The sequence below is a fragment of the Strix aluco genome, chromosome 6 (assembly GCF_031877795.1).
Source record: "Strix aluco isolate bStrAlu1 chromosome 6, bStrAlu1.hap1, whole genome shotgun sequence".
Lineage (NCBI taxonomy): Eukaryota > Metazoa > Chordata > Aves > Strigiformes > Strigidae > Strix > Strix aluco.
The window spans coordinates 29,855,182-29,868,717 of NC_133936.1; the positions used below are offsets into that span (position 1 = coordinate 29,855,182).

The following is a 13,536-nucleotide window of genomic DNA, read 5'->3' on the forward strand; positions in this document are numbered from 1 at the left end:
CTGTTTTTACATTTTAACTCACAAGAGTGAAACAAGCTAGCAAGGAGCAGGCTGATGTCACAGCCACAGTTAGAAGTGCTTGTTTATTAGAAGAGCAGTATTTTTTTTTTCCTGCTGGTGGCATATGTTTTACTTGCTAAGTATATCCGTATCAGAACCGCTGACAAATGTGTTGTAGGTAGTCTCATTGACCAGGATGTTTCTGCTGCTGTTATGTCTCTTATTAACAAATTGGACAATATAGTGAATAATTGGAGCTTTTAGTATCATACTATTTCCACTGATGGCAAAAATACCCCACTGCAGTATCTTGTGTACAACGACTTACATGCAGTTGTTTAAACATTGCTGAGGAATCCTATTAAACAACTTGTAAAATCCTTTGGCTATGAAAGCTTAGTTAATTATACAAGAGTACACAGTGAGTTAATGCTGAAATTAGTCTGGTGTATCTTATTCAAAATAAATTTTTCCTGCAATCAGAAGTAGATTACTGATGCTAAGTTTCACCTGGATACAAATTGAACTGCAATTAATAAACCTTCTGACTCGTTTGTAATTAGCAGCACAGCTGTGTTCCCTTCCCTCCCTTGCTGAAGGTTGGTAAGACATATTCTTTTTACCATCTTTCTTTCTTTCTTCACTTGACCTTAGCATTAACATTTCACAATGTTGAGGGGAGGGGGCTGGCAAGTATATCCTAATTACTGTGTATATTCTAACCTGAAGTGCTGGAACATACGGTACTTGCAAAAGAGTTTATTTGTGTAGTACCACTGGTGAGAGTAGTTAATGATGATGTGCATGCAGATCTTGGTAAATGAGTGACAGTTCTGACAGAAAAGTGGCATTTTTACTGTATTCTATTTTATAGTATCACTGTGTTTAAAATAGTGTTGTGCCCAATGTTGTATGTTGTTCCACTACTGTACATTGAGGGGAAAGCTGGTTGAGCTTTCCCCTTTGTTGAGCTACTAAGTAACAGGAGAAAGCTCTTCCTCTGAAGCATATGAGGTTCAAATAAAGACGGTGGAAAAGTGAAGGGCGATAGAAACTCTGTTCTGTTAGATCTACAGTTTGGAAGACAATGCTTGCTTCAGAAGAATCTAGAGCCAGTGCTCTGTTTCCCAAATCTCTCTTATGTGTTTGTTGCATTACTGCAACACTTATGCTTCCCCCCCCCCCCGTTGCTAAAAAGTATTTAAAGAAGCTAAAATAAACATAATAAATGAAAAGTACTTATTTTTCTAAGTAAATGCTGGGTTGGTGTTGGGCAATTAGGTGGTGGGATATGTAGCAAGAGATGGTCACATCATAAAAATATTTTGTAACAGCTCTTCATATAGAAATACTGTCTTTCACACTAATGGCTGAGGAGCTCTTTGAGAATAGCTGAACACAGAGAATCAGTGAGTATTCAAATGTGTATGATTAAAGAAAAGTTATACTAATGCAATGCATTGTTCATTGCAATTACCGGGTTTCTTCTAAGTATAAATTATCTATACTTACACTGCATATGATATAAAGGAAGGAAATACGAGTGGCATGAAGTTTCAGTAAGGTTTTGTCTTAGCTGTTAAAACCTTGTTGAGAAACAGAGAAAGGCTACCACCTTCTTTTGCATGCAAATTATAGGCTGTGTGGATTAGTTATGTGCCAGCTAATGAGATTGTATTGTTGTTCAATGTCCCCTGTGTAATTACCACTTTTTAGACCTGCAGTGTGCTTGGTGTACCCCTCTTAGAACTGTTCTATTTCTTCTGTTTATTTACCGCACTGACTGGGTTATTTGCTATTGCAAATCAAAAGGAAATTTCTCTAACGGGTCTGTCATTTTGTCCTGTGTCCGTACAGCATGGAGAACAGCAGGACCCTGGCCTATGGCTGAGCCTGCTAGTGCTACAGTAATATGAACAAATCATAATCATACTTGACTACTGCACTTCCTTCATAGCAGAGTTTGGCAATGGCTGCATCTACTCTGCTGTCTGTGCTGCCTGTTCCCTATAGCATTATACCCTTCATCACCCAAGAGCAGTCTTGGGCTGCCCAATTGGTATCACTTGTTATTACCAAAGTAACTATGCTAGTCTTCCTATGCTTATCTCCTGGTAAACTGAATATTTGATATTGTGGTTTCCTCTTCTCTAACAATCATCAGTATTTTAAACTTGATAGTCAGTGTTCTTATGGCATCCTTGCAAGGACTTTTTGGTAAGTTAGTCATCCATTTTAACATCTCCTGAACTTCTCTCCTTCATATTCCCTCTGCAATAGAAATATTCCTCTTTCTATTAAAACGGTAAACAGTTTGTAAGGTATATCCAGGAATATCCCATCTGATCATTTGTTACAGGACCTAACTGGATTCTTGAAATAAGTGTTAGATAAGAAACTACTGTTGAAATCCAGAAATTTTATTTTCCTGGTAAGACACAGTCTTACTGATCAAGATCAATATTATATTGTGCTAACTCAGCAAGATCAATATTATTTATGCCTTTGTAAGTTCTTTAAAAACATACTCTATATAGACACTTTCGCAAATCAAGTGATACACTGACTTCTTTCTTTTTTTCAGGCAGTATCAGAAAAGGTATTTGATTGTGTTGGAAGGTTGTATATTTTCCACTGGGTTAACGGAGCCTGGACCAACATTTCCTGACTGGCTGTCAATATGAACAGCCAAGAGTACGATCAGCAGTTTTGCATCTGAAACCTTTTTTTATTTGAATTGTAGAGTCACCAAATTTCATCCCATGTGCTCACTGACCCCTATCCCGATAAAGGAGGAAGGAATTGAAAAGCTCTGGGCAATCATCTGGAGATGTGATTTAAAGTTTATTTATCACCCAGATTGAAAGTATGTATATACCTTGCATAGTATTCGTTTGCTCCCTAGCCAGTCTTGAAGCACCAGCTATCAGCAGTTTCCCATGTGCGTCTGAGTTAGACGTTTCAACTTCCTTCATTTGGTACAGATGCTGCTACAATAATCCACACTTCTGGTATTTTGTTTTCAGACATCTGCAGTGCAGTCTATCTGGGATTATTTCACAGTGTCTTTCAAAGATGAAAGCAGGTTTAAAAAAAAAGTCAGCTGTCATTCCTAGTGGGGTACTTCATCTTGAGCTGATTACACTCTTGTGAACTGCACATGACCATCTGAAGGTTTGTAGCAGGTTTATGAAACACAGCTTTAGTTATACATCCATCAGGGACTGGGAGACTAGGCATGTCTGCTTCAGGTGATTATTCAGGTGATTATTTCTGCTGCAGACTTGTACGAGTTAAAAAAACTTTAGAAAATCTTTGCCCGAGACAACCTTTGTAGAAAGAATCAGTCATTATTTTCTCCCCTCAAAATCTGGACAGCAAAAATAAGAACAGATCATTTCAGAGAGCAGGCATTTCTAGCATTCATTGTTGCTAGACTTGCTTTTTTGTTGTGTGGTGAAAGTTAGTTCCTGGATTTTATTGTTTTTAATTGCAAGGTCATTTTACTCTTTTGTTGTTTGCTCCTAAAATATTTTTTTTTAAAATTGTGTTTATTTATTTTAGTTCTAGATGAGCTGGCATAACTGTTCCTTTGATCTGTTTATATGTTTATGGGGAGAAACAGGAGCTGCTGTTGGCTGAAATATTCTAGTGATTTCTAATGATGAGGAACAGCTGGGCTAGGCAGGCTGCATGGAAAGTGTCCGGGGGAATGTGAGTATCAAGAAAGACCATTTTATACGGAAAACAGGTACAGCTTTTTCCCTAGACCCAGGCAACAGAGAAATCCTAAGGCACATTTTCTGTTATTTTTTACACTTGTTCATCCCGTGGGTCTGTGTCTTCTATTTGTTTGCCTGCCATTACATGCTTAGATTTTGAGCTTCCAGAAGTAGCACCCATTTGACCAGCATGAGAATCCAGAATTGATTTTTTAGTAAAAGTAATAACACTACTGCTATGCAATAGTCTGCATGGTAACAATTTGTAAAACTGCTTATATTTTTCTAAATTAACAATGATAATGAGATCAGGCTGGAATCTAAAGACAAGTATGTGAAGCAGAGAAAATTCCTATCTTTCTGGAAATCCATGTGGTACCCAGACACATATTAGAAGGAATAGGCTGACAAATAAAAAGCAATATCCATTCAAAAAGCAGAAACATCTTTATTTCCTCAGCAGTGAGACCTGCTCCAGAATAAAACATATCTACTCTTGGGGATTAGAAATCTGCTGGGCAAAATGCGCACCAAGAGCTCAATATCTAAACTTGTCTCTGAACTCAGCTTCCAGGTTTTTCTGACTCCTGAAGCCATGGAATGAATACAAAGCAGCAGGTTGATCTTCTTGTATCTCTTTGAAGTTATTTTTATCTTTGCAAATACTCTTCATATTGGTGGTTCACCCTAGGCATGCTGGACTGAAGTATGAGAGATACTAGTCACTGTACAGAAACGCGCTAATACTTCTCTCTGTTTGTGGTCCAGACCATCCGCTGCTGAACACAGCATGCCAGAGAGGATTTACACCAGGTCCCAGCCTGATGGTGCACCTTCCTGTGCTGTTCCTCTTTGTTTATTGTACACTCTTCCATTTTCTGTGTCAGTGTACGCGCACTCTTTTGGTTACAATGGTTCTCACCTCCCCAACCACTTCGTTGCACCTTGGCTACGCTCAGTAAGGATGAATGGGGACCAGGGACCAAAGAAGAGAACAAGGGGGGAGATGCAAGGAACAAAGCTGTTGGCAGGAGGCGTTGGGAGGCAGCGGAGGGGAGCCTGAAGCTCCACACAAACCCCTGGAGCTGGAGGAGAAGAGGGTCCATGGGAATGGCAATGGGTCAAGGGCGGCGTATGTCGCCTGCCAAGTTGTGAAATGGCTCCTTTGCCCTCTCTGTGCACGCGCGCAGCTTCCCTGGGAGCAAAGTGAGCCGCGGCTTCCTCTTCTTCCCCCCAAAGCCTCTTCCCAGCCTTGCTCCGGGCTGCCAGTTTTCAACGTCGTTTCACTTTCCGTGAAGTTAAACTAATTTGAACGTTTCCAAACTGTGCCTCGCCCCGAGCGGGAAATTACATCCCCCCGCCCTGCCCGCCCCAGGTGCAAGACGAAGCTCCTCGGGGCCGCTGGAGCCGACGCCGGTGCCGGCGCGGGAGCGGTGGCGGGGCTGCAGCTGCCGCCCGCCCGCTGCCGGAGGGCGGCGACCCCCGGGCTGCTTAGGGCGCGCCGTGACCCGTGACGCGAGGGGGACGCGGCCTGCCCCGCCCTGCCCCGGTGCGCACCGCGGGGCGGAGGGCCGTGTCCGGGGGCCGTGTCCGCCCGCTCCGGCGGCAGCACAGCGGACAGCGGCCGCGCGGCCCGGCCCCGCCCCGTCCCACCCGCGCGCCGTGGGACGAGGTCGGCGCGCGTGCGCCCGCCGCGGGGTTGGCGGGTGGAGGCGGCGGGTGGGGGGGGGGCGGTGTGGTGTGAAGGGGAAGGTGCGCGCGCGCCGCTTCCCGCCCGCCCTCGCGCGGAGGTAGCGGCCTCCCGTTAACGGCGGCGAGAGGAGCCAGACGGGCGGGTGCCGCCGCCGAGAGCCGCCTGCCTCCGCCCGGGCCCCCCCCCCCCCCGCCCTCCCCCGGCCCCGCGGGCACAGCCCAGCGGCGCTGAGGGCGCCGCGCTGCCCCGCGGCCAGCCGCCCCCCGCCCCGCCCCGCCCTGCCCCGGGGCGCTATGAGCCATGAAGCCGCCCGGCAGCATCTCGCTGCGGCGGCCTCGCTGCGGCCGCCGCTTCCCCGCTGCCGCCTGCCGCCCCGCGCTCCTGACGCTCCTCGGCCGCCTCGTCTCGCTGTTCCTGCTCCTCCATAGCTCCTCCTGCCCCCGGGCCCGCGCGGCTGCAGCGGCCGCCGGTGGGTATGGCGGGTCGTGTGTGTGTTGGTGCGTGTGGGGCGTCTGCTGCTCCTCGGTCCCCGTCCTCCCCCGGCCCCCTGCCTCCGCCCGGGGTGATAAACCCCGGTAACATCCATTTCCCCGGAACGATTTCTTCCTCCACCTTTTCCAGTGTTGCGTACGCGTCTGTTTCGGCGTGTAGAAAAACGGGGCTCAGAAAATCTTTCCTTGGCTCGCTTGCTTACGAAAAAGAAATGTGAGGTTTCGCCCTCTGGTCTCCTGAAGCCAGTGCTGCAGTGCTTTAGATAGAGGATGGTGTGCGTAGAAATACGCTGGTGAGGTATGCGACGAAAAAAGGTTTAGGTGGTTTTTGTGTGTGTTAGGAGGCATGTGTACGGGGATCTGACTGGGAAGCTAATTTGTTTGCTTGGGGTTGGATTTTTGCGTGTGCTTTTTTTGTTTCCTTCTGATTGCACATAGGTGACATGTGGAATGCTGAATGTAGCCGGTTTGTGCATCATCTTATTGCTGTTACTGTTACATTGCTTGTCGATTGACTGTATCTTGAAATTTTAATAAGGAAGGGTACAGAATTTCATCTGAAAAGCCATCACTGAAGAAAAGGGCTCTTGTCAAAAGTTGGGAGAGGTAGAAAACTTCCTCTGAATTCAATTTGTCTTAACATCGAGAGTATTCTTAGCTTTTGAATTCAGTTTGTCTTAAGAACATCGAGATATTCTTAGCCTTTTGTAGATGTATATTTGGGGTCTTTTTTTGTGTGTGTGTACATCTTTGAGAGAGAAGAGAACTTGACTATCAGGGAGGGTGTAACTACATATCCATTAAGCTGGGTTTTTTTTCCTCTTGGAGGTTGAGAGGCATTAAAATATTTATAATCCATGACTGCATATGAAAATGTATATGCATTTAAATAAATAATGTTATTTCTGAAACCATTTTACGTGTGAAAAAATGAATCAGATCTAGCTCAATGAGTAAGCTATCTTTTTGTTTACTTGGGTGATGCATGAAATGTTAGAATACTGCAAGTTAAATATGTAGCTTTTTTAATGGAAATAAACACATTCTGCCATCTAATTCATGGCTGGCATGTCTTTCTTCCTCAGACCTGCATTGGAATGAAACGGCAGGCGGTATAGAGGGAGTACTGGCAGATGAAGAGAATACATTTCAACAGAATAAAAGCAGTAACAGTAAAAATAACGGCTACAGCAATGCAGTCCAGAAAGAAATCACACTGCCTTCAAGACTAATCTATTACATCAACAGAGACTCTGAAACGCCTTACCATATCCTGGATACAAGGGCAAGGCACCAGCAGAAACATGACCAGGTAGGGTAAAAAGAGGCTTATCTGCAGGATTTTCAAAATGGTAATATGTGATGTGGAACTGTATTTGAATGTTTTGTTCTGTATATCTTTGAGACTTAATGGTGGTCCTTACCACCATTTTTAGCAATTAAAGGAGGACATGTAATTAAACAGGAATGTAATTTCCCTTGTGTTAATTTAAAAATAATTATTTTGAATTTCAGAATGGTTCAGAAGCTGAACCGTAGATAAACCAAAAGGGAATTATGCAAAGTTGACTTGTCTGATAAGTGTAGATTTCAGTGTCTTGACTTATACCATCATCAACAAAATGCTTTTTCTGAAATAGCTCTACACTGCAGAAATGTCTGCATAGGGAGTTTCTTTAGAATCCTGACCTTACTTGGCTTTGGGTGTATCATGCACTACCAAATAAGTGCAGTATTGGTTTCCTGCCAGTGTATGACCAGTGAAGACCGCTGTAAAGTGTTACCAATTTTTGTCAAAAAATACCTGCATTTTTCGTTTTTAATGACAAGATTTCATTCTGTACAGAGGCAAATAGTACATTTTTTTATGAAATTGCATGGGACTGAACAAACTTTGGTTTTGTGAAATAACTTGGTAAAGAAGTAAACCTATTCTAAACTATATCACTCACTAGACACCCTTTAAAATTATTCCATTCTACTTCTACAGATTTTGATTTAAAGAATTAATTTATTCCCACAGGTTAAAAAGCTAAAGTGAAGGTAAGGATGGTTTGTATAGGAAGAGATTGCCATGGTAGGGAAGAGAGACAGCAAAGCAGATCAGTGTGTACGATATTACAGAAGGAGTTGGCTATAATGGAGTTCCTGTTGAATTGCATTTCTTTTGAAATTTTGGGAAGTGAATTTATTATGCATTATACATGCTTTTGTTGATATTATGTGCCATTTCAGATGTGGAATTAATATGGAGGCACTGTATAATCTTTGAAAAAAAGGTGAGATAGTTGTATAGTTTTGCTGTTTTAGTGGGAAGAAAGGTTTCTTCCTTGCTTATCGAACTTGGATACCAGTATATGCTATTGGATGCATCTAAATACACCTATGTGTTATGGATGGCACAGAAAAACTGGTTGTTGGAAACTGGAGCTGCTTAAGAGAAATCTACATTCAGAACTAATGCCCCTTTAAAGTGAGACCACTCTCTGCTCACCTCCTTGAAGAGGGATGTGGAAAGAAAGGGGTTTGCAAATGCTTGCAGACTTGCCTTTGGGAATGGTGCTTCCTCCATGTATCTACGTGAGTTTTTTTCTTGGGAATCCACAGAGGAGAATGTCTGCCAATCTCTTTACTTACACAGCATTGCCCACAAGAGCATTGCTGCTGTTGCCTACCCTTCCTATGCCCTACCTTTCATCTACCTGTTGGCATAAAGCTCTGCAGAGATCAGTGCTGACAGAATTGGTATTGATTTCCTTGGGTATGCTTGCTGCTGAGTATTGTGTAAAGTGGATCTCCTTTCTACTCACTGTATCCCTTTTAAGTGTAGGGAGTGCTAACACTGCAGTTTTTCCCACAGAAGGGTTCTTTAAGCTTGGGGCTTCATGGAGGGTGATATTATGTTGACTTCATTATTCTGGCATGAAACTTCTATTGCTTTGATCCATTTAATTGAAGGAAGGGGTGGATTACGTTCCTTGTCTGCATTAATTTTTGCATGTCTTGCTTCCAGAGCACCATAAAGGGCTCCCCCCAACTTGCATCTTGTGTCTTTCCTTGCATGAAGTAATTTCTTTGCCCTTCCATCTGTTTTACCAATAATATAATAACAAATATTTTTGTTATTTTGTTCTGTTTAACATTCACTATAATTGTCTCTGTAGAGCAATAACTGGGGGGGGGGGGAGTCTGCCTGGGATGTAAAAGGAAAAGAATCCATGAAGAAAATGGAATGCAATTGGATTGTGAAAGATACATGAGGCTTTTGATTTTTTTGCGGGGTGGAGGGGGGTGTGGTGGGGCGGTGGTGGAATTTTTTAGTACTTGCTTTTATCCTTTCCAATAATTAAAATAAATGCTATATTGTAATAAATCCCACTTGTGAGATTTTGCTGTCTCCCACATTGGTAATAAAAAGAAATAACCAAAATACCTTTATAGTTAGGTAAAGAAAGAAATACATGCTTAGGATTGATTTTTAGCATGTGAAAAAAGTAAAAACAAATATGATGACCTTATGTACATACACAGTGGACAGCTGAGGAAGAAAAATACTTTTTTTTTTTTCTTTTTTACTGTTCTTGGAACCATACATCCTTTAACCTGTATTTTATTGTCAGCCTTAATATAGCATTTATAGACATACGATGTGGGGTATACTGCCTAACTATGGATATTTTTCAGTAGACCCCTTTCTGTGGAACTTCATTATAGTGGTCAGAAGAATATTAACCATATGGATAGTTTGTGGGACTAGGCCTGAATACCTCAGAAATGATGAGTCACTGTAAGGAGAGGGGAAGAGTAGAGGAAATTGTGTGCACGTGAGAAGAAAGAGGTAAAGCTAGAGAAATATAATTGCGTAAAATGATTAAAATATTTTTTAAAGTATCTTCCTAAAAGTAAGGGTCTGCAGCCTTCTTCCTGAAATGTATGTAGAAGTGAGGGGCTGGAGGAGAAAACAGTGTACCAGAGAATCAAAAATTTAAATAATAAATTGCTTTCTTGGCACTGATCCTCTGTATCCCCTTTTGAATCTGGTGAAACACCATCATAATGAGAGGGTGTATGTAATCTAATCTGTTGGTAGAACCTTTCTCATTCATTCTTCTAAGAAGTTTTTTCTTAGTGTTGAAAAAAAGGTATGTTCACCATAGTTTTGACCAAGTGGTGTATTTCCAAGGTAGACAGAGTTCTAGTGTGTAATCTATTTTCTCTTTGTGCTCCAAAAAACCCGTATTTTTAAATACTTGGTGCTTGAAGCCTCTAAAGTCTGTATACCTGTTTCCTCATAGTCAAGTCTAGCTGGTATTGAGTTCTGAAGTTATTTTTAGTGTGAAATACTCAAAAATGAGCATCTGTTTAGAAAAGCACTGAAGCAGCTCACAAGAATCCTTAAACTTACTGAAGGGGTCTGAGTCATCTGTGTTCTGCTACTCTGTCTTTCTAAACTTCTGCAGATGGAGGTGGTGTTTTGAATGAACTGGTAACCTCTTTATTGAACCAGATGAAGGTTTTGATTCATTTTTGCAGACTGCATATACAAGGATGTTAGGAGCTAGTGGGAAGACTGCTTGGGACACAACTTGTCACAAAAGGTTAGGAGCAAGTCCTTGTGGTGGCCAGCAGAGGGAAAAATCTTTCAACACGAGATGTGATCTCAAGATAATAGTGTTGCCAGAGAAACACAGCTCAGAGCAACCTTAACAAATTTTGGGTGGAAAATAGCTTGAACTAGGTGCATATGAAGGAAGACTGCTTTCTAAGTGTTTTTAGATCACTGAATTGAGCTCTCAGAAATTGTAAAGAAGCAGTGTCTTCATGCATAATTCTAAGCTGTTAGTGTAATTTTGGGGAGGAGGGAGCTATTAAGAAAACTTTTACAGACTGTAAAAAACAAAGTGTGATAAGTCGTCTGACTGTGAAGACAGTTCCATTCCCCCACCTCCCAACTGTATTCATTTTGGGCTATTTTTCTTGGCATAAAAACTCCAGGTGCTTCTGTTCAGCTCAGCTGTTTGTTGTTTAAATAAAGAAAATATTCCTGCCAAGCAGAATGTTATGTTTTCTGCTATGTTGCCCTGCTTTAAAGGTTGAGATACAGTGCTGTCTCAGTCCTTTATGCAACTTTGGTTTGTAGCATACGAAAGTTGAGAGGTGAAACATCCTGAAGATGACAGGAAAATAACTATCTCAGCTAGTGCAAAGGAGGTGGTACTGAAGAAAAAAACAGGCCTGTTCTGTAAAAGATGAAACATCATGGTTAATCTCTCAAGCGGTGGCATCATGTGAATTCTTACTAAAAATCCAGATAAAAATCCTATGCATTAATTATTGTCTTCCCTTCCCTTGCCTATATTAGGCCAGGTCTTAACTCTGAATCCCCATGTAAGCAAAACTGATCAAAATAATGAATGAACTTCATGTGGTTTATGTGTATGAGTTTACATCTTCTGTGGAGAAGCTGGCTTTGCAAGGGTTTTTTTTCAGAACTTTCTGTGGTGCAGCTTCAATTTACACTACTTGAAATGGATGATTTTGTGTAGTCTTTTTTTTCTATTTGAAATTGAATTTATATTAATGCAAAAGGCTTATTTGGACTCTGTGTCTCCAGTGGATACTGACAGGAGGATTGAAATTGGTCTTCCTACCTCCTTTGGTTTCTGGGAGTAGAAGGCCATTTTCCGTATGCCAGTTTCTCCTCAAGTAGATCTACATCTTGGTTCCCTAGCTGAAATGTGGGTCCTCTCATGAGTTTCAAGTGATAACCTACAAAAGGTTTTAGTTCCTAAGTGTTAGGTAGTACAAAACTTGTACTTGTTAGGCCTTGTTCCAGCAGAAAAAGAAGTTTATAGGTTTTCTAGCATTTGTGGGAAGCTGGGTACTGCAGGAAAGTGGTCCAAGATATGGATGCACTACTTCATAGAGTCTTGTGAATAAAACCCTGAGAGGGATAGGATTTTAGAGGCCAGTGTCACTTACAGATGGTTATCGAAGTATTGTCGTGCTGTGAGAGAAGGGTGGGTTCTGGCCCTTGGGGTTAAAAAAGCAACAGTAGGATTGCTTTCAGAGGTAAGGCTCACATGCTGACAACCATTCTTTCAAAGAACAGTCTTCAAGGCTTGAGGTTCAAGTGCGTCAAACCAACCTCTCTATTGTTAGTCACTAAAGACCAGAAACGAGTCATCAACAGGAACTTTTCTGAAATCGTGTATGTTTTAAGCATGAGTTTTTACATGCTGCTGTGACCAAATCCATCTAAATCTGACTTAGGTTTCTAATTACAAAATGGGAGTGATGAAACTCCTTGCTCAGCTACTGAAATGAGAAAGGCAGCTTTTGGCTATTAATTTAGTCATCAGAGCTATATGCAAAAATAGATTTCTAAAAGCAATGAGTTTGTAATTTGGAGATCATATCTGTATGTATCATTGAACGGGCTTGGTTGGACAAAACAGAGTAGACGTCTGCCTAGCTGTCCCTGAGAGCGATCAGTAGCGGATGCCTATGGAGGGATATAGGAACATAGAACAGTCATGGAGTGAGATTTTCTGGACTGATCTCCCAGACTCCAGCAATTTGTGGCTCAGGATTTTCTGGGAATCAGAATTTGTCTTTTGAATTCAGTAGCCCTTGATGGGAGTTCCTGATCTTGAGGCTATCCAGGGTTGTTTGGTTTTTTATACAGGTACATTTTTGGTACATTTTTAGTACATTTATGTTGAAACAAAGAAATTAACTCAACAGTCAGAATCCAATATAACTGTTAAGCAGGTATTCTTTATTAGCAGCGCTGGGGTCGCCCTGGGGATTCTCCACCATAAGGGCTCCCAAGAATTAGCAAGGGACATCAGTTTACATACACACAAATTATACATATTAATTAGATTTCCTAGAAAGGGGTGTCTTATGATAATGAGTTCCCAGAATTCATTTACATAGTCTGGGCATGTGTAGTGAAAATAGGGTGAGGGTCTTTGGTGGTCGAGGGAGGAAGTAAGTAGTCTTCTTCACAGTGTTCGCTAGTTGACCCTCTTTCCAGAGCATGCGCTGTGAAGTAAAGTCCAGGTGTCTCCCTCCTAAATCAGCAGAATCAGTTTCCCTATAATAGGGTCTCTGAGCCCCCCTTATCTCATTCTAGGAGTTGCCCAAGTGTCCACTGAAGGCCTTGAGTCTGTTATCTGTGATTTACGTATGGAGCCTAACGAGCATTTTAATACCTAAACAGACAAAAGAGACCTAAGGAAACAGTTGAGAAGTCAGGAGTCCTTGAGAAACAAATGAAGCAAAACCCAAGCAAAGCGTTCATACATCACGTCACAGTTTAGTCTTAATAATTGTCAGAAATTCATTTGTTTGAGCCCTTTCATTCTCTTTCAATGTGTTGTGCTGAAGTTTCCGGATTTTGGCATGTTTCAGTATGCCATGATTGCTTTAAAGTGTGTTTTATTATTTGAGGTGGTATGTCATCCACCAAACTTAAGCATTTTCTTAATCAGTTAAGTAGCTTGAATCTTCTTGAAAGAAAAGATATTCTAGAGTTTGGCTTATTTAGTTGGTTTGGAATTTGCAGTCAGAACAACAGTAGTGACAAAAACAAACAATCTAAAGTGGGAAACAAAATACTTGG

At 41.8% G+C, this 13,536-nt stretch overlaps 1 protein-coding gene across 5 annotated transcripts in view; it reads left to right on the forward strand.

The window, feature by feature from the left end:
- Positions 1 to 5,651: 5,651 nt before the first annotated feature.
- The window catches only part of ADAM23 (ADAM metallopeptidase domain 23), an 82,897-nt gene continuing 75,012 nt past the window's right edge, over positions 5,652 to 13,536 (forward strand). For 4 of the 5 annotated variants that reach the window (XM_074829367.1, XM_074829368.1, XM_074829371.1 and 1 more), the window contains exons 1-2: positions 5,653 to 5,884; positions 6,992 to 7,218. In XM_074829367.1, coding sequence (XP_074685468.1) covers positions 5,716 to 5,884; positions 6,992 to 7,218 — 396 coding nt within the window. In that variant the 5' untranslated portion in view covers positions 5,653 to 5,715. Of the gene's footprint in view, positions 5,885 to 6,991; positions 7,219 to 13,536 lie in introns of all 5 variants that reach the window. The other variant, XM_074829369.1, reaches the window with a different exon arrangement.